At 66.8% G+C, this 19,074-nt stretch overlaps 2 protein-coding genes across 5 annotated transcripts in view; one reads left to right on the forward strand and one right to left on the reverse strand.

The window, feature by feature from the left end:
* TNFRSF1B (TNF receptor superfamily member 1B) overlaps positions 1–18,845 on the reverse strand; it is a 26,964-nt gene extending 8,119 nt beyond the window's left edge. The window contains exons 1-4 of one of the 3 annotated variants that reach the window (XM_038531977.1): positions 18,702–18,845; positions 2,216–2,321; positions 521–649; positions 183–332 (exon numbers count right to left, since the gene is read on the reverse strand). In XM_038531977.1, the coding sequence (XP_038387905.1) occupies positions 183–332; positions 521–649; positions 2,216–2,321; positions 18,702–18,779 (463 nt within the window). In that variant the 5' untranslated portion in view covers positions 18,780–18,845. Of the gene's footprint in view, positions 1–182; positions 333–520; positions 650–756; positions 2,132–2,215; positions 2,322–2,827; positions 2,852–18,701 lie in introns of those variants that run through there. The other 2 variants (XM_038531979.1, XM_038531980.1) reach the window with 2 other exon arrangements.
* LOC119876089 lies at positions 6,639–10,875 on the forward strand. Of its 2 annotated transcripts, XM_038531982.1 has the most exons (3): positions 6,639–7,021; positions 7,449–8,360; positions 8,696–10,875. In XM_038531982.1, exon 3 carries the CDS (start codon positions 9,824–9,826, stop codon positions 10,757–10,759), a length of 936 nt encoding a protein of 311 aa, XP_038387910.1. In that variant the 5' UTR covers positions 6,639–7,021; positions 7,449–8,360; positions 8,696–9,823; the 3' UTR covers positions 10,760–10,875. The 2 variants fall into 2 exon arrangements, with proteins under 2 accessions (XP_038387910.1, XP_038387909.1); XM_038531981.1 differs by having other exon boundaries at positions 6,643–7,021; positions 7,449–10,875.
* Positions 18,846–19,074: the final 229 nt, after the last annotated feature.

Here is a 19,074-nt window from a genome sequence, read left to right on the forward strand (position 1 = left end):
TCACGTGGTCCCTCTCCGGGTCCCGAGGCTGAGCACCCAGGCAGGGGGCGCCTAACCCGGTGTGTGGGCATGGGAGGGGCGGGGAGGGCAGCTGGTGGGCAGCAGGCACCTGGCCGGGGGGACGGCTCGACGCCCCCGAAGGAGAGGCCCCCGGGGTCCCCGAGGCCCCGCCGGCCCCGTACCTGGTTTGGCTACGCCGAAGCCCGGGCGGCACCTGCGCAGGGGTGCGCACAGCCGGCACCCTCCCTGCCTCCTCAGCGTGCAGTACCAGCCCGACTTGCAGCTGCAGATGCGGTTCTGCTCCCGCGTGCAGGCCTGAGTCTCCACTTGGTCTACAAGAGGCGGGGGCAGCCAGGGTCACTGCCCAGGGCCCCCCCAAGACTGCAGGCTCGCTCTCCGGCAGGGTTCCCCCTGCGCCTCCCCCCCCCCACACACACAGGGAAGGGCTGTTCCTGCAGGCCTCGGGCTCTGGCGCGTGGAAACGCCCCGGGGACCCAGCCCGCCCCCCGAGCCCGCTCACCGGCGCCGCAGCGGGAGCCGCAGCTCAAGCACTCGGGAACCCAGTTCCAGAGCTGGGTGTACGTGCTGTTCTCGCAGCGGGCACACACGGTGTTCGAGGTCTTGGTGCAGAAGAGCCTTGCGTGGGAGCCTGGGAAAGCAAGGGCCGCAAGGGCCGCGGTCAGTGCCCCCCTCCAGTCTGCTGACGCCGGGCCGAGGCCTCCTGGGAAGGGCTCCCGCCCCTCACCAGGCTCTCACATCTTGCAGGCCCCAGCTGTCGCTTCACCTCCAAAGCCCTGAGGCTCATAAAAGGCCCTTTTCCTCTGCTCTTCCCAGATGCCTGGGATTCCATCATTGGAACCGCCTGCTGCTAGTCAATCACACTTGAGTGAGAACTGGTTGGCTGGCTCCTCTCTGGTTTATGGTTGGCTAAAATTCTCCGTCTGTGGGTGCGAACCAGCAGGACAACAGCAGTGGGAATGCAGCCCCTGGTTTCCTGTCAAGGACGAGGACGCGGGACTCCTGCGTGCGTGCAGGCAAGGCAAGCCAGGAGACGGGACGGCACCGGAGCCAACCCTGAGCCCATCCTGCCATATGCACTGCTCTGCTAATCCACTGACTTCTTACAGAGCCCCTGCCAGTTAACAGAAAAAGCGTCACTTGTGAGATCTCCTAAAACGGGGGAGATGACAGGTACCTGTGTGCCCACCCGCGCCTCAGGCTAACGGCCCCAAGGCCCTCCAATGGCTTCTGTAGAAAAAAACCTAAACTCTTACCACGGCCCCTGCTAACTTATTCTCTCTGGGCAACACACTGGCCTCACCGTTCCTCAAGTTCACCAGACAGCCTCCCCACCTCAGGGCCTTTGCACGTGCTGTTTCTCCAGCCTGACGGGATATTTGGATAACCCAGTCCCTCACGTCCTGCATGTCTCTGCCCAAGTGTCGCCTCTTCAGAAAGGCCCTCCCTGACCACCACCTATAAAACAGCGTGTCCCGCTCTGTCTCCCTCGGCATCCCCCTGCCTTGTTGTCTCTCTGATAGGAGCACACATGCATTTCCTCCGCTGGCTCGTCTGTGCCTGTCAGATACGCAGCCCACAAGGGTGAGGATTTCGTGTGCCCTGCTCTCTGCTGTCCCGCCAGCACGTAGCCCAGTGCCCGACACCGAGCGGATGCTTCCTGGACAGTACGGGAGTGGACGTATGAATGAACGAGTGCCTGGGTCACCAGGAGTGAGCCACTCTGCTCTCCCAGCCGGGTTAGGCCTCGGCACCCCCTCGCGGGTTCGCCCACACATGCACTCCGCACCCCTGCGTGCCAGGCATCGCGCCAGGCCCAGGATCCCGCGGACGAGCTCACGATCCTGGTTCCGGAGGAGCCCACAGTGGAGGCCAGAGGAAAGGAGGCCACGACTGTAGGGGAAGAGCTCCCCTCGGGGGGGGTCGGGGGGCCAGTGGGAGCTCAGAGGAGGAGCCAGATCTGACCAGGCAGGGGGGACAGGCTTCCTGGAGGAGGCTACATCTAAGCTGAGGTCCAAAGGAAAAGTAGGAGCCAACCCAGAGGGGAGGGAGCTGGGAGTTGTGCCAGGAAGAGGGAACAGAATAGGCGAAGGCCCTGCAGCGAGAGGCAGGGCCAAACGGTGAGCTAGAAGGAATTCAGTTAGCCACGCGCCCTCCCTCCCTGCGGGGCACCGGCCCCCACAGGCCCAGCCCTCACCAGGCGGACACATGCTGCAGCACATCTGGGTCCTCTGGTCGAAGTACTCGCTCTGCTGGCATGAGCTTCCCAGCTCCGGATCCGGAACGTAGGGGAGCTGCGTGGCCTGGAAGAGGGAAGGCAGGACAGCCATGAGCGTGGCTACCCGACGGCCACCCTGGGGCCCTGCTGGGGCTCCGCTGACGTGGGGGCTTCTCCCCCTGAGGGAAAGATAGGCGGAGGGTCCCCACCCTCTGCTGCCTCCTCTCCCTCCCTCAGTGGCGGCTGAGCCCCTGGCCGGAGCCCGAGGCGGCTCCCAACACTCCAGGGACAGATACGAGGCCCCCACGCTGCCCACAGGGCAGTGGCTTCAGCCACAGAGGACCACGGTGCTCAGCACAAAGCAGCCCTCCGCCCAGGATGCCTCCTATTCCCTTCTGCCCCGGGAATCGCCCCTGGGTGCTTCCAACTGAGTGCTGCCTCCTCCCTCCAGGAAGTCCTCCCTGACTCCCCCAGGCTGTGGCAGGTTCCTCCCCCTCTGGGCTCACTCTGACGTGGGGCAGGTGGGCGCACGGACCCCCGTGCTTGTATGCACACATCCACGTGGATGTGCCTGCACACGCATGCACGCACCGCAAACATCCTCGAGGCAGGCACGCAAACCACAGCCCCAGCATCTCTAGGCCCTCAGACTCCAATGCAGGGCTCGCAGCACAGGGTTGGGGCCCAGCGGACGACTGCTCTCGGTGACAGCAATGACAGGTCCCCCGTGTGAGCACGTGTGCGGTGCCAGGTGCGGGTCCGAGCGCTGCAGGGGCTCTAGCCCACGGGCCCTACGGCAGCCCACTCGGCCCCCTCGTACCGGCCGCCCCCCCCAGGGCTGGGCCTCCCGGCCCACAGGCCTCTGCCCCAAGGCCTCCTCCGACAACAGCCCATCCCCAGCCCACGGCCGCCCCGAAGGACCTGGGAGCCCGGGTCCCAACCTCCCCTGGGGCCCCAGCACACTGGCTGCGCCCCGCATGGGTGCCCTGTGAGCCTGCGGGGTGGGGGCAAGTCGCGATCCCCCCGCGGGTGTGGGGGCTCCAGGGCGGCGCCCCTCCTGGGGGGCACCCGGCAGCGGCCTCCCCGACCCACCTCCGGCCTGGCCCGGCACCAAAGTCCCCGCGGTGACGCCGGGAAGGCACAGGTGGCGGCGACGGTGGCGGGCACCCTGCTGCCGACACAGGGCCTAGAAAGGGGACATCCGTGCCTGTGGCTGCACGTGTGCACACACGTCCACGCGCACACACGCTCCTCACAGTCCCCCGGTGGGCTGCGGGCACCGGGACAAGAGGGGACGGGACGGGGCCATCAGGGGGCCGCCGTCGGGGTGAGGCACCCGCAGTGCCCCAGACCCGGGGCCCAGGAGCCCTGCGTCAACCAGGGACAGAAAACAAGCAAAGAAGCCCCCCTGGCGGCACACACGACACCCGACACCCACCCCCACCGACAGCAAGCGCTGGGGGCCCTGGGCACAGAGGTCCCACCCTCTGCAGCGCCCCGGTCACCCGCTCCCTGGTACCAAGGGCGGGGGGCAGCCCCGAGCGCAGGGGGGCCCCTTCTACCGCTCACGTGGGGCCGAGAACCCCCAGAATCCCGACCCTCAGGGCAGCTCCTGCGCAGCCCCAGGCCTGTCCCCGCCCGAGGGGGAGGATTTCCTGTCAGGGTCCAAAGTCCTGCCGGGAAAGGGCCCGCCCGTGGCGGCCAAGGCTGCGCTCCCCGCCCCAAGGGTTCCTGCCCCCTGCCCCCCACCGTCCCCCTGCCCCCCACCGCCCGAGGCCTCCCCTCGAGGGTCTCTTCCTGTAGATTCTGTACTGAGCATCCTTCCCGACACTTCCTCCTGCTGGCGCCCGGGTCAGCCCCCCCTTGAGCAACCTCCAGGCCTGTGGATCCTCTTGGACAGAAGAGAAACAAAGCCAACCGCGGCCCCGTCACGGCTTAACAATGAGGAACAGAAAGCCCCTCGCAGAGCAGAGGAGCAGGACGAAAGGTCACTCCCCGCCCTGTGGAGCCCGCAGCGGCCTGGGGCGGCCTGGGGGGGCCTGGGGGGGCCTGGGGCCCGGCACGCCCACGCCCACCTCCACCTCCCTCCAGGCCCCCACAAGGTGGCAGCGGCTCTGGGGACACGGGCCAGTGGAAGCTTCTCTATCCCTCCGCTGCTGTCGCAGGGACTCAGACCCACAGATCACCCACCCACACGGCAGCTCTGACATTTTAAAATGAGGAAATAAATTGGATAGTACTCAATTTATTCAGCAGTTTAGCAAGCCCTATTTTTCAACATACAAGGTTTCAGGTAAAAAGCTGGAAATCACTGATGACTGTTAATCACTCATTTAACTGGCAGGCGATGTGACCCAGTGTGGTGATGGGGAGAGAAGGGGAGGGGTGGGCGGGTGGATGGGATGGGTAAATGAGAGGGAGAGGAGGGAGGGAGGGGAAGGGGGAGGGGAGGGGGGAGGGACAGGAGAGGGAGAGGTTGGAGGGAAGGAAAGAGGGAGGGAGAGAGATAGAAGGAGGGAGGAGGGAGAGGTGGGAGGGAGGGGATGGGGAGGGGAGGAGGGAGAGGAGGGGAAGGAGAGGAGGAGAGGGAAAGGTTGGAGGGAGGGAAGGAGAGAGGGATAGAAGGAGGAAAGGAGGGAGGGGAGGGAGAGGTTAGAGAGGGGAGAGAAGAGGAGCAAGGGGAGGGCGAGATAGGAGGGAGATGAGGGAGGGAGGGGAGGGAGGGGAAGGGGGAAGGAGGGGGGGAGAGGAGGGGAGGGGGGAGGAAGGGGAGGGGGAGGGAGCGGAGGGGGAAGGAGGGGGGAAGGAGGGGATGGGTGAAGGAGAGGAGGGGAGGGGGGAGGGGATGGGGGAGGGAGAGGAGGGGAGGGGGGAGGGGATGGGGAGGGAGAGGAGGGGAGGGGGGAGGGGATGGGGAGGGAGAGGAGGGGAGGGGGGAGGGAGGGGAGGGGGTTGGGAGGGCCCATCTAACATACAATGTATGAGGCACATCTGATGTGCAAAATAGGGATGGAAAGCAGCAAAGCCACCTCCTTGGTCTCCCACAAGTTCTAGGCCATTCCAGAGGCTGGTGGCTGCTGTGGGCCTGGGCAGGCTGGCGGGTGGGCCACGTCCGGGCCTGGCCCCCCCCTCCACAGGCCTCAGGCCTCCCACCAGCCCCAGCAGCTCCCTTCTCTCTGCTCAACCCGGGTTCCCTCCTCCCAGGACAGGAGAAACCTGCAGAAGGAGCACCTGCTGCCTCCCAGGAGCAACCGTGTGCCCAGATCCGGGGTGGGGGGGGGGGGTGCGGTTCTCCCCGCAAGGTCCACAGCCCAGCTGCTCAGAGGGGAGGGGGCATGCCCGAGCCTACAACAGGACCCGCACACCTTGCTGCCCCCTCCCCTGCCTCCTTCTCTAACGAGGGCCCCAGAACAGGCACCCAAGTTTCCCTTCTCCCCTGACACAGACTCAGGACCCCCAGGGCCCCCCCAAACATGTGGCCTCCATCACTCTTCCGGGTTCTCTGCTTTGGCCCTTGGAGGAAGACCAACCGCGGGGTATTCAGTAAGCACCTACTATGTGCCGGCCGGGTGCAGGGCTATGGAACCCTCCCTCCACCCCAAGGGCAGGCGGGCGAGCGCCCATCTCACAGCTTAGGGAGGTCATGCCATTTGTCTGAGGTCATCCAAGAAGGCTGGGGTGGAGTTGGGTCCTGCCTCTCGTCCTGGTCCTGCCAGAGGAACCTCTGGTCTCCCCCTCAGGACTGCAGATGCAGACGGAGCGACACCCTCGTCCCGGGGTCACTGCGGCGCCGCGCCCCGTCCATCTACCTCCGCGCCCAGCAGGCACTGGGGCCCTGGCTCACCGGGCACACAGGGTCTCTAACTCGGGCTCTTTCCTTTGTTTTCTTTTCTTTTAAGATTTTATTTATTTATTTGAGAGATAAAGACAGACAGAGAGAGAGAGAAAGCACGAGGGGGGGGCAGAGGGAGAGGGAGCCGCCCTGCTCAGCAGGGAGCCCTGAGCAGGGAGCCCGTAGGGCTCCGTTTCTGCCTCACACATCATCACCACAGGCCCCGTCCTCTGCCCTCAGCTCCGGCCTGTTTCCCAGGTGACCCCCCCAGGAGCCTCGGTACAGGCGGGTCTTCCGCAGCTGCAGCCCGTGGGACACCTGCCACCTGAGCCGGGGCTCCCCCCTGGCGGGCAGGGGCAGGGCGGGGCGGGCGGCGGGCGAAGGCACAGCCCAGCAGGAGCAGGAGCCGCGTGCCAGGCGCAGGCAGACCGCGGGGGCCCAGGCAGGGGCGGCGGCGGGGCCCAGAGGGGCGGGGACCAGCCTCCCAGTGACGCTGCTGCACGAAGTCCGGGGCGAGCGGCGCACACCCCGCCCCTGCCCTGCCGCCTGCCAGGACGTGGGGACCATGCTGGGTGGAGGCCAGGCCGCCCCAGCCGCCCCCTCGCCCCGCCCCTCTGGCCCGCACCCACCCGAGAGCTCAGGGCTGTTATTACCCCCGAGTCACAGATGGAAACTGTGCCTCAACGGCCTCCTCGCCTCCAGCCGCGCTTCCTCCCTGGCATCACGGTGCCTGCGTGCTCCGCCCCAGGAAGACTGGATTTCAACCCCCTAGGCCCACCCACAGGTGCCCCCACCCCGTCCCCCTCAGGCACCCCTCTCAGGTGGGCAGGGCCCGCCCTCTCTGCGCCTGTTTCCTGGCCTGGCAACGGTACCTGCGCCTGGCGGGTGCTCTAAGCCCCTTCCAGCTCTGGTCAGAAGGCTCAGGCCCCTCCCAGACCTCAGAGGACCGGGTGGTGAGTGGGTGGCCCGAGAGGCCTCGGAAAGACTGAATGAGCTGGGAGGTGGGGCCGGGGTGTGAGGCCAGGCTGGGGCCGGGGGAGGCCCCAGCCCCTGCCCCTCCTTCCTTGCCCGGGGTGAGGGCAACCTGTGCAAGTGGCCTCTGGGAGCAGAGGGACCCGAGGTGCAGACCCCCGGCATCCCGGGAGGGGGTCTGGGTGCGCGCTGGTCCTGGGGGACGTGTGGGTGTCCCCCTCTCTGAGCCTCAACACCGTCACCTGTAAAATGGTGACACAAGGCCCTGCCCTGCTTCCTCCCGGGGCTGTTGGAGGAGCACAGGCAGGGTCCGGGGACCCCCGGGGGAGCGCTCAGGTCTGCACAGGCCCCAAGTGGTAGCCTTGTGTCAGACGGAGTATTAGAACCGCTCCTTCTGCTTGGTTTCAGCTGAAAATGGACAAGGCGAGGACAAGACTGGGCAGCAAGCTGTGCGGGGCCAGTGCGGTGCTGGATGCCGCCCTGTAAAGGAGGGGGTCCCTGCCCACCTTGAGGCCAAGTGTGGGGAGGCTGACCTGTGACCCTAGGAGTTGGAGGGCCACCCACGCTGACCTACTCCTCGAGGACCGAAGTCAGGAGACGGTGGCAGGCCAGCTGCCGTGACAGTGGCTGGAGGCCCAACTGGGGCAGAGAGGAGGGTCCCACAGGCCAGAGCCAGGGGAACATCTGCAGGGGCGACAGGACCCCAAACAAAGAGCCTGGCTGGGTGGCCAAAAGCCAGGGCCTGGAGGGCGACTAAGTGGCCAGAGGACAGTGTCCGGAATAAGGGGCAGTAGTACGGCTGTGAGCTCCTGACGGCCAGCGGGCCTCAGAACCTGCCAGGGCCAAACAGAGAGCCAGACCTCGCTCGGGCCAGCGGGACTGCCTGTCCCCGCGGCAGCCCCTCCCCTCCTGGCCTCCTCCCCTCCCTCCCCCTGGAGGAGAAGAAACCACAGCGGTGGCACAGGGAGGCGGGGGAGGAAGCACCGGGCAAGGTGGCCGCGCCACCAGGGCCATCAGCCGGGCAGCCCTGCAAGGCGGATTCTGGAGGCTGAGTCAGCGCTCTCTTGGGCAATTGGGCAACCCTGCACCAGATGACTTCCCAGTCTTCCCCGCTCCTGGAGCGGGGCCCCAGCCCCGAATGTACCCCAAGGTGGTGGCCCTCAGTCCCTTCTCCTATTTATAAATAGACAGTGAGAGAGAGGAAGGCAGAGCAGGGGAAGGAGAAGCCGCAGCTGCCGCAGGACACTGTCCTCTGAAAGCTCTGCAACGGGGGACGGAGCCTTCTGCTCTTCCTGCCACCACGTGTGCAATGTCTTTGGGGTTTGTCAAGGCTTTTTTGAGTTTCTGGAGACCCCCCCCCCCTCCAGCTTAGATGCTAGTATCCGTGGGGAAGGGGGTTGCACTCCCAGGCTCCCTGGGGAACGCCCCTGCGTGCAGGGAGGGGAGGAGGAGGGAAGGGGCTCCAGGGAGAAGCTTCGGGCTTTGGGGAGTAGCATGTGCCCCTCGAACCTACCCTGTTCACAGAGTCAGAAAGATGGGGGCAGGGGCGCGGCCCCAGGATAAACACCTGCTGTATACACACGGCACTGGGCACCTCGTGCGTCCCCTCGTTTATCCCCGCACCGACGTAAGTCATCAATGTTACCCCATTTTAGGGATGCAGAAATAGAGGCTTCTGGAGGTTCGACAGTACGTCCGAGAACAGATAGCCAGCAAGGGGCAGACAGCAGCTAGTCACGGCCACGTCTGCTCCGTGTCCTCGGACGGTTTCATGCCCTGTTGTCTTGTCCTGCTCCCGAGAGGGACACGACTCCCCTGGGAACACTGAGTGACAAGGCACAGGCGGGCGCATGACTGTCCCGGGGGGCCTCCAGGGCCCCAGGGGCAGAGGTGCAGCCGTGGGAGGGCGGAGGCGCCTGCGGACCCCAGACCCCTACACAGCTGGAAACCATCTTCAAGCAATAGAGAAACCCCATCATTTGCATGGCAGCCCCTGGCCCTGCGGCGCCCGAGGAAGCTGCAGAGCCGTCTGGGGCCCGTCCTTGGGGGCTCGCGGGAGCCCCGGGGACTGCGGGGTGCGGCCACGTCAGGCAGGCCCGAGCTGGGCCCGCGCAGCAGAGGCTCGTCTGCCGTCATGGAGAGGAACAGCATCTGCGTCAGAAAAGGCAGACCACATCACAGGCGGCGGCCCCGAGGTGACACATCCCACTCCCTGCCTCCTGCCTGTGATGTCGCTTCAGAAGTGAGCCCGGGGCAGACAGGAAGCCCAGGCTGGTATCCGGTTCTTGGGGCCGGGCCTTGTGCCGAGTGCCAGCGCTGGACTCGGGCAGGGCGTGGTCGCTGGCTCCTTGGGGGTGGGGGGCACCCCTTTGCACCCCCCTCCCCCCACTGGCCTGCCTGAGTGGCCTCCTCGATCTCCTCCTCGGCTCCTGCCCCCCAGTCCCGGCGTCTCCTCCAGCCACAGCCTCCTTCCTCGTGGTCTTTCCAGAAGGACCCGAAGCCACCTGCCCCCAGCCAAGCGTGGCTCGGTTTAAAACCACCTGCTCCACCGCCCTCAGGCCTGAGCTCAAGGTCCCCGGGTCTAATCCCAGCCCGGCCAATCTGCAGCCTGGGGCCTGTCACCCGTAGGACCGGACAGACAGATGCAGGCCGGCCACACAGGGCCCCGGAGGGCTGAGCGCGGCCGGCAGTGAGCACCCTGTGCCCTCAGGGCTTCTGGTAGGTCCTTGCTCTTGGCTTGGCCCGGCCCGGCCCCTGCACAGGACACAGCAGGCGCCTAACAGATGCTGAACTGTTTAACAGAAGCAAAGGTTTTCATTTCTAAGGAGTCAAAACAAGTTGGAGCCAGCATGGGACGGGGAGCGGGGGGCGGGCAGGAGAGGGCTCCCAGGAGGGAGGGGTCTGTCCTCAGCTGGGGAGCCCTCCAGGCTGGCGACCACCATCGCATCCCCGGGGGAGGTTTCCGATCGCCCGCGGTGGGATCCTGGCTCTGCCTCAGTGAGCAGAGGGCTCGACACCGGGGCCTCGGCTGCCCCTCCTATAAAATGGGGGTCCTGCGGGTCCCCCTCCCGGGGGCCGTGAGGACTGAGCGCCCAGAGAAGGCCTGGCCCCACCCCCGCCCCCGGAGGTCCTGCCCCGTGCAGGGCCCACCTCCCGGCACACCGGGCACACCTGACATGAGCGGGTCCAGCCCCGCCAGGGTCTCCGAGCCCTGGCCACGCCCTCCCTGTGGCCCCGCGTTGGCTCTGATGGTGACCAGTCACTTGGCTCTGGCTGGGGCCAGTCACAGGGCCGAGGGCAGAGGGACCCTGCGTTTCAGGGTGGGACACAGACTCAACTCCGCCTCCCAAGGGCCTCTGTCCCGCGGCCTGTTCCACGGCCCTAGCCCTCCCTGCAGCCCGTGGGGCCCCCTCTGCTTCACTGCCCCTCCAGGCCGCTCTCCCCGCCACTCTCTGCTCTGGCCCCTCCCTGGTTCTCTAACCAGCAGTGGCTCCCACTGCCCCCACCCCGGACAGCACGTTGAATTCAGACTCCCCCTTACGAGCCAGCAGCACGAGACTTCGAGACTTCGTCTGTTTAATAAACGTCAGTCTCTTCATCCGCAGACAGTATCCGCTCCGGGGGCTGGGGTGAGCCGTCAGGAAATAGGACACGGAAAGCGCTGGGCGCCCGGGGTGGGGGCTCGGCGGCTAAGCGGCTGCCTTTGGCTCAGGCCATGATCTCAGGGCCCGTGATGCAGCCCCGCAGCCCGCCTCTGCCCCTCCTCCCTCCTCAACTAAATAGATAAAACCATTAAAAAAAAAAAAAGATGACTATTTAGTAGCCGCTCCCAAGATCGCCGGGGCTGCCACCGTTAGCACAGTCTACGTGTCCTGCTGCTTGCGTTAGCTGGTCCCCCGCGGCCCCCAGCCCCCTGTGCTGTCACTGCTCCTCGCCAGGCTCCCCCCCCCAGCTACAGTCTAGCCACCGCCCTGCCTCCCTCCACGCCCACCCCCTCCTGTACCCACTCATCCCCACCCCGCCCACCCTCAGGGCTCAGCTTTCAGAGGGATCCCCGTGTGGTCATTGCAGGCCGAGGACCTGAGAGAGGACAGGATCAGGGGCAGAGGCAGGGAAGTGACAATAAAAGATGAGGGCAGTGACCAAGGGGCCATCCAGATGGGGGTGATGGCGGGGTGGGGAGGGACAGGAGGGGACAGGAGGCCGGAACGAGCGGGACGGAGTCTCTGCGAGCGGGGCTGGGGGTCAGCAGGAGCAAGGCCAAACGGGGGCGCCCAGGATGCCGGCGGTGCAGGGGGCTCCTGCTACCTAAGGTGAGGTGCTGGGAACAGCCCCGCCCAGGAGTCACCGTCAGGTCCACAGTGGGGCCGTGGGAGTGGGGCCACGCGGAGGCCAGGGCTGCGCCCCCCTCTGCCCACAGCCACGATCCCCCACCCCGCACGGCACAGCGCCACACCCAGCACCTGGGGCCAAAGGACTCTAAGGCAGGGTGGGCCAGGTCCGGGGGCTGAGGGTCGCGAGGAGAAAGAAAGGGGCCGAGCCCTTCAGAGCCGGAGGCTGAGCCAGGACCAGGCCTCAGAGCCCCGGCCCCGGGCTGCGGTCACGTCGGCAGCCTCTGGCACCTCCCCGAGAAGGCCTCCCACGGACGGCCCAGAAGAGACCGCGCACGGCCCGCCTGTCCCCAGACGCCCCCCGCCCCCCAGGCCCACTCGATTCCCTGAACCCGCGGCCACAGCAGCCGTACCCACCCAGGGCCAAGCTCAGATGGAAACACTCGGTGGGCCACTGTCTGGACAGCAAAGGAAAACAAACAAAAGCCCCTGGGGATTTCTGCTGCGTCTCTGGTCGGCGGCTGGGCCACCAGGGCCCCGGCTCCCGGGTCTGCTGGCCTCTTGAGGACCCAGCGCTCCAGAAACAGACCCGCCCGCGGGGCTTGAAGTCAGAGGGCCCTCCACACGCCCGTCTGCCCCACGCAGGCCCACCCGGGGCCCGGGAGGGGCGTCTGCAGCCTCGCTCTGTGCCCATGTCATCCCCTGGCGCGGGAGACCTGGCTGATGGGCCTTCTCGTTCTGGAGGTGGAGCCAACCGTCTGGGGATCATAAACCTCACGGGTGACACCTGAGACACACCTGTCCCCACCCCTCCACCTCCGCAAAGCCGGACGTGGAGGCCCGAGGCGGTGGCAGGACGGTGTCCCCCTCATCGAGAAAGCAGGGCACAGAGGCCAACCACAGCTGCAGCCTGGGGCCTCCTGGGCAGCTGCTCCCCACCCGGCTCCCCCAGCACCGCTCACATTCGGGGCGGGAGGAAACCTAGTCTTCCGAACCCCGGTCGGTCGGTAAACAGACACTTCCTCCTACTAGGTGCGTCACCCGAGAGCCCCAAACCACAGTGATGTCACCACCCCCACCCCATGACCTCACAACACACTACGGTGGAAAATGACCGTGGGGCCCGGGGGGTGGGCCCTGCCACAGTGCAGCAGAGGGGGGCGATGCCCACAGCCCTGGGCCGCGGAGGAGGCTGGCAGGGCCCCGAACCAGCGCGGAGGGCAGGTGCCCGATGCAGGTGGCAAGGCACTTCTTCGAGGAAGCCGTCGCTCCCCACCAGGCTTCCCTGAACTGGGGGTTCCCAGACAGCCGGCCCTGCAGCGGAGACCCACGGTGCACACGTGCCCACGGTCTCAGCCCCGACGGGCCTGGCTTCCGCACCTTACTAAGGGGCAGGGAGGCAGGGGACCCGTGAATCCCCTTCTGCCTGGAGCTGCTGCATCTCGGAAGCGAGTGGACAGGCAGCCAGGATTCCTCGATGCTAACGGCGCCTGGGTCAGGGAGATGGTTCCAGCAAAGCCAAGGGGATTGAGGTCAGCAGGAAGGCAGTCTGGGAGGCCAAGCCAGGAACAGCGCGGGGTGCTGGGCTCTCCTTCCTGGGGGAACTTCCAAACCCCTCACCCCTCGGCCGTGGCCTGTGGCAAGCATGTGCAGAGCCGGCACTTGCCCGACATCCAAGAGAATGTCAGGGTGGGTAAGGGGGTGGGTCACGGGGTGGGTAACGGGGTGGGTAACGGGGTGGGCGACGGGGTGGGCGACGGGAGGCTTCAGATTGGGATGCCGAGCCCCAGAGAAGCAAAGGACCTGGGCGCCGTCACGCAAGCCCAGGACCGCGCTCGGCTGGGAGCGCTGCTCTCCTGACAGGCCGGGGCTCCTTGCTGGAGCCTCGCTGACTCAGAAGTCCCTCAGAGCCCGGAGAACGGACGGCCTGGCCTCAGACGATCCTCCACGGGGCTCTCCCTCCGCGGGGTTACGAGCAAACAGAAGTTCAGGAGCACAGAGGCGAGAGACGAGGTTTTAGAGACAGCCCGGAAGGCCCATCCCGCAGGCGGAAAGGCTGAGGCCGTGGGTCATCAGGGTCCACGGCGCCACACCGAATGTGCCCCCTCGCTCACCCTCAAATGTCATAAAGCACCTGCCATTCTCAAGGACTGGGGGTGGGCCTTACTGACCCCACAGCCGTGGCCGCAAGCTCAGGCCCCTGAGCACAGGCGACCGGCCAGTATGGGTGGCCCCAGGGTGGAGGCCGGGGTAGGAAAGGCCGCTGGGCAAGGGTAGGCACACGGGAGGCTGCTCTCGGGGCTCCACCAGGCCTTGGGGCCCCACGGCTCAGGGACAGAGAGACCCCCCTCAGCCAGAGCGCCCCGCAACCCGGAGTCAGGTGAGGCCCTGCAAAGCCACAAACGCGCAAGTGGCCGCTGGGGAGCCAGGGAGCCGGGGGAGCAGGGGGATCTGGGGGAGCTGGGGGAGCCCGGGGAGCACCTCCGAGCGACCGGGAGCCAGCGCGATGACCACAGAGTCCCCGAGGCGAGGACGCAGCCTGGACAGCGGGGGAAGGGACCGAGCTGAGGGCCCTGTGACTCCGAGGCCTGGGCCCTTCCCCTAAGTCATCAACTCCGCTTCCCCATGGCCAGCCCGGGCGGCCGGAACTCGGGGCGCCGGCACCTCCACCCGGTTCCCGTTCCCCTGGTGGCACCCCGCTCTCCTCCCCAAGCCCCAGCTTCCCTCCCTGCCTGCTTCTGGGCAAGTCACATGCGGACAGGGGCCCTGAGTCACTGCCAGTGGGTGGCCCCGTCACGAGCTCGGGTGGGGATGTCGGGGACAGGAAGGAGCACTCTAGGGAGAGCACCCGCGCCCAGACAGACCCGAGCGCAGCACGAGGCGGAGCCCCGAGAAATACCCCGGACGGAGGGGGACGGACTGGAAGCAGCCCCACCACCCCTGGCTTCTCACGCTCTTCTGTCTCACCCAGAACACGGGGCGGTTCCGCAGCTCAAGTGAATACTGTCGCCCACGTATTCAACACGTTTGAGCACCTACTGCATGCCGGGCCCTGTTCCAAGCCGCTGGTTCCCGACCAGGGCAATGGGACGTTTACACTGGGGGTGACATCTTTGCCACAACGAAAGGGGGGTGACTAGTGGCGTCGAGTGGGTGGAGGCCAGGGATGCTGCTAAACATCCTACACTCAGGACAGCCCCACAACAGCCACGCGGCCCAGTGTCACGTGTGCTAGGAACCCCGTTCTGGGCTGCGAGCCGAGGGCAGGTCCCGGCCCTCACGATGCTGACGTTCCAGTAGGAAGGAGCAACGGAAGTGAAAGAAATAGGACAGATGACGGGTGTTGCATGAGACCACGGAGCAGAGAGGCGCCTGGGGGCTCAGTCGGTTGGCTGTCTGCCTTCAGCCCGGGTCACGATTCTGGGGTCCTGGGATTGAGCCCTACGTCAGGGCCCCTGCTTCTCCCTCTCCCTCTGCCGCTCCCCCCACTTGTGCGCTCTCTGGCTCTACCTCTCTGTCAAATAAATAAATAAATAACATATTTTAAAACAAAACAAAGCAGTTCAGGGGAGGGAGGACGCCTGGCGGGGAGCTCTCCTAGGCAGGATGGTCAGAGAAGGGCTCTCTGAGAATCATTTCTTTCAGCAGAAGGAAGTGGAGTGAATGAAACCAGAGGACATCAGTAGGAGGAGCATTCAAGATGAAGGCAGAGGCAAGTGCTAAGGCCCTGAGGTAGGTGTCTGTGTGGCATGCTCAAGGATCAGAAAAGCAGCCAGCATGGCATAAAACTGAGAACTAGCACTAAATGTAACACACACACACACACACCATGGCTGGCATCAAAATTCCCCCCACCCACCCCACCTAATGCACAACCTTCCTGGCTATGCCCCCAGGAAACACTGGATGGTCAGGACCCTAAAAGGTGCCCCACGCTGGAGAAACACAGTGCTCCAGGAGCCCCTGGGTCAGGCCCCAGGACGGCGGTGAGGGTCACCGGACACTAAAATGCGGGCAGGTTCTCAGCCGTATCTGCTGCAATGCCCTTCACACGCACTCGGCTCTGAAGGAGAGCAAGGTGCACAGACAGGAGAACGGACGGAGGCTCACTGCCGGGGCCCAGCTCACCAGGGCAGGTGGGGCAGTGCCCAGGTCCACAACCCCTGGCAGTGGGGCTCCTGCAGGGCTGGAGCATCTCGGGGTCCCCAGAGCCCAGCACCAGGGTGGCCTGGAGAAGGTGTCCACACATGTTGGGGGAATGAATGAGTGGCACCGTGGCAGGGCACCCGGCCGCCTGCCCCGGCCCTGTGCTGGGGTGCCCCACTGCCAGGCCACAGCCTCATCAGCTGGCAGGTGCCCCTCCGGGACGTCGGGCAGGCCAAACGAACATTCCGGGTCAGCACGGACACCACTCAGCCACCTCCACTCCAAAGACCACCATCCCCAGGCCAGTCTGGGAGCCCCCGGCGCTCCCCTAGACTCGAGCTGGCCCGGGCCCTGGGTAATGAAGAGGCACGCAGTGGCCCCGCAGCCTCAGGAGCTGCGGCGGGAGGTGGGCCCCGTCCCCCAGCAAGGAGCAGACAGCCCGACGGCCGGGCCGCCCACCCCGGAGGGTACCGAGTGCTCGCCTACCCTGCCAGCTTTCCTGCCGGTCACTTGCCCGATGCCCGAATGAGAGGAGGGAGTGACGCATCCACGCCAGCCAGCAAACACGGATTTTAAAGGAGGCGAGAGCCCTGGTGGCAAAGCCAGCCTGCCACACCTGCCGCCAGGTCTCCTGGGGGCTCCCTCCTCACAGCCACCTTGCTGAGTTCACAGGGAGCATGCGGGACCTGGGGCAGGGGGGGCAGGAGGGGCAGATAGACACAGGGAGGCCAGAGCGACAGGAGCTCCGTGCTCGGGTCCCCGCAGCCCCCGCTCGCCCCCGGCTCTACAGTCCTGGGAAATGTCACCCCATCCCTGGGCCTCGGTTTGCACACCTGCCCCTTGAGGAGGCGCCGTAAGGAAGCCTTCAGTGAGATTCCGAAGGCCGAGGACAGTGCCTGGCACTTAGTCCAAAAAAAAAAAAAAAAAAAAAAAAGGAGCTACTGTGGGACTACCAAGGGGGAGGAGGACCCCATGGGCCCTGCAGTCCAGGAAATTTCCATCTGTTGAGGTGGGTCAGACAGACTGGATTAAAAGCAGAAGAGAGTCTGTCCTCAGGAGGAGCGAAGAGCAGAAGATCCAGCTGGGAGACCGAGGGGAGGCTTCCCGGGGAGCGGGCCAGGGGACGGGACACGCCCGGGGGATGGGGGGCGAGAGGTGGCAGAGAGAACCCAGATCGCGGCTCACTCCGACCTCGGACGCTCGGGGCAATTTGTGCCTCTGCCGCTGGAGGCCAGAGACAGGGATGGGCAGGGACGGAGGTCCCCCCGCAGGAGGAGCCATCCACAGGGAAGGTCGGGGGGGGCAGTGGGGCCAGAGAGCGGCGCCAGGCCGTGGAGCACCCGGGCAGGGACGAGAGCTGGTCCGGAGGGCCCCCACGCTCCCCCAGGACTTGGGCCTGCTCCTCTTCCCCAGGAGCCTCCGGGACCCCAGGGTTCCGGGGACGGACGGCACCTCTCCAGGCCCGGGCCTGTGACTCGCTCCTGCGCTCAGAGCTGGGACACCCTCTGGGGCCGCCCCAGGGCACATCCTGGCACCCACTGCGGGGGAGTCAGTTCTGGTCCCACGGCCTCCATCCTCTGCCCTCAAGAACCGGACTCTAAAGCCGTCTCCAGTCACAGCCAGTGAATCACTCCTGCCTCACCACACGAGTCAGTGCCGCCTCCCCCGTCCGCCCGGCCAAGGTGGTCACCTGGGTCGGCACACAGCGCGTCCATCAGCGTAAGGGCACCACGGAAGGCGCGAGGGCACACCGCCTCCCCAACCAGGCCAGGCGGGATTGACGGAAGGGCGCCCCCCATGCCCTTCCATGAAATACAAGTTCTCTGAGCCTCTGTTTGCCTTCTCTGTGAAATGGGGCTACTCTGTCCCACCAGGCTACGGGGACAGCCCCAGAAGGCAAAGGATGAGCAATCTCCTCGCACGCTCCACCTTGCTACTGAGGTGGGTGCAGGTAACGCTGACCAACACCTCCTCCACCTTCCTGGAGTCCCTGAGGGACCCCGGATGCCTTTGATAACACGCCCAGAAGGCCCCCCTCACCTCCTGTGTCCCCAGAACTAAGCCCATGGGGCCCTGAAGACACTGTCTCCTTCCCATCACCCAGAGCCCACAGAGCACAGGCTCTGAAATGGTCCCCGGACACCCCAAGTTGGTCCTGGGGTGGGGGGTCTGTGCAAAGAGTGCGGGAGACAGCCCACGGCCCTCCTGTGCCCTTATTAGGCGCTTACTGCACACCTGGCCCTGTTCTTTCAGGGCGCAGCCCTGGTATTTCTAAGAAAGAGGAAAACCATAGCCCAGAGGAGGAGGAAGTCTGAAGAGGGTGCCCGCGGCCCCAGTGGGGACAGCACCCTGGTATGGAACCACCTGCCCGGTGGGGTGCTGGCTCTAGTGGGGAGCAGCCCGGGGCTGTCCTGGGGACCCGGGTTCGAGCCCTGGCGGCCTTGGGCGGGGTGCCCGGCGGGGGTCTGGGTGCACGAGCCATGGTCGTCTCGCCGGTGGGGGCGGCACCTCGGTTGCCCTGAGCCCCTGCGGGGTGCCCTGGGGTGGGTAGGGGTGGAGGGAGTGCGGGTAGGCACCCTGGGGTGGGTAGGGGTGGGGGGAGCGGGGCCGGGGTGCCCTGGGGTGGGTAGGGGTGGAGGGAGCGGGGCCAGGGTGCCCCGGGGTGGGTAGGGGTGGAGGGAGCAGGGCCAGGGTGCCCCTGGGTGGGTAGGGGTGGAGGAAGCGGGGCCAGGCGCCCCGGGGTGGGTAGAGGTGGGGGGAGCGGGGCTGGGGCGCCCCAGGGTGAGTAGGGGTGGAGGGAGCAGGGCCAGGGTGCCCCGGGGTGGGTAGGGGTGGAGGGCGCAGGGCCAGAGTGCCCCGGGGCGGGTGGGGTGGAGGGATCGGGGCCAGGGTGCCTCGGGGTGGGTAGAGGTGGGGGGAGCGGGGCTGGGGCGCCCCAGGGTGAGTAGGGGTGGAGGGAGCGGGGCCAGGGTGCCCCGGGGTGGGTAGGGGTGGAGGGCGCGGGGCTGGGGCGCCCCAGGGTGAGTAGGGGTGGAGGGAGCGCGACTGGGGCGCCTCGGGGTAGGTAGGGGCTGGGAGAGCGTGGCCGGGGTGGGTAGGGGTGGGGGGAGCGGGGCCGGGTGCCCCGGGGCGGGGAGGGGAGGGGGAGCGCGGCCGGGGCGCGAGGGCGGCGCGAGGCACCCACCTGGCCGGGCACGGCGCGCCCCGCGCCCCAGAGCTGCAGTCCGGCGGCCAGCAGGGCCCACAGGGCGGCGGGCGCCATGGTGCGGGCGGCCCGGGCGGCCCCGACTGTCGCCCTCGCGCCTCCTCCCCGCGCTCCGCTGCCTCCCGCGCCTCGGACGGAAAGCGAAAGCCGGCGGGCGGCGGGAGGGAGGCAGGTGGCGGGCGGGGCGGGGCCTCGAGGCCACGCCCCCTCCAGGCCACGCCCCCTCCAGGCCCCGCCCCGCTGGCCCCGCCCCCTGCAGGCCCCGCTCCCACCCGGGCTCCTCCCACCCACCCGCCGGGCCGGCCCCGCCCGCGACAGCCGCTCCGGCCCGGGACCCCGCAGCCTCCCTCCA

This window comes from Canis lupus, chromosome 2 (genome assembly GCF_011100685.1).
Source record: "Canis lupus familiaris isolate Mischka breed German Shepherd chromosome 2, alternate assembly UU_Cfam_GSD_1.0, whole genome shotgun sequence".
Lineage (NCBI taxonomy): Eukaryota > Metazoa > Chordata > Mammalia > Carnivora > Canidae > Canis > Canis lupus.

Bases quoted from the DNA above. Each gene is read 5' to 3' on its own strand.
- LOC119876089 (XM_038531982.1), top strand. From the start codon at position 9,824: ATGCTGAACTGTTTAACAGAAGCAAAGGTTTTCATTTCTAAGGAGTCA.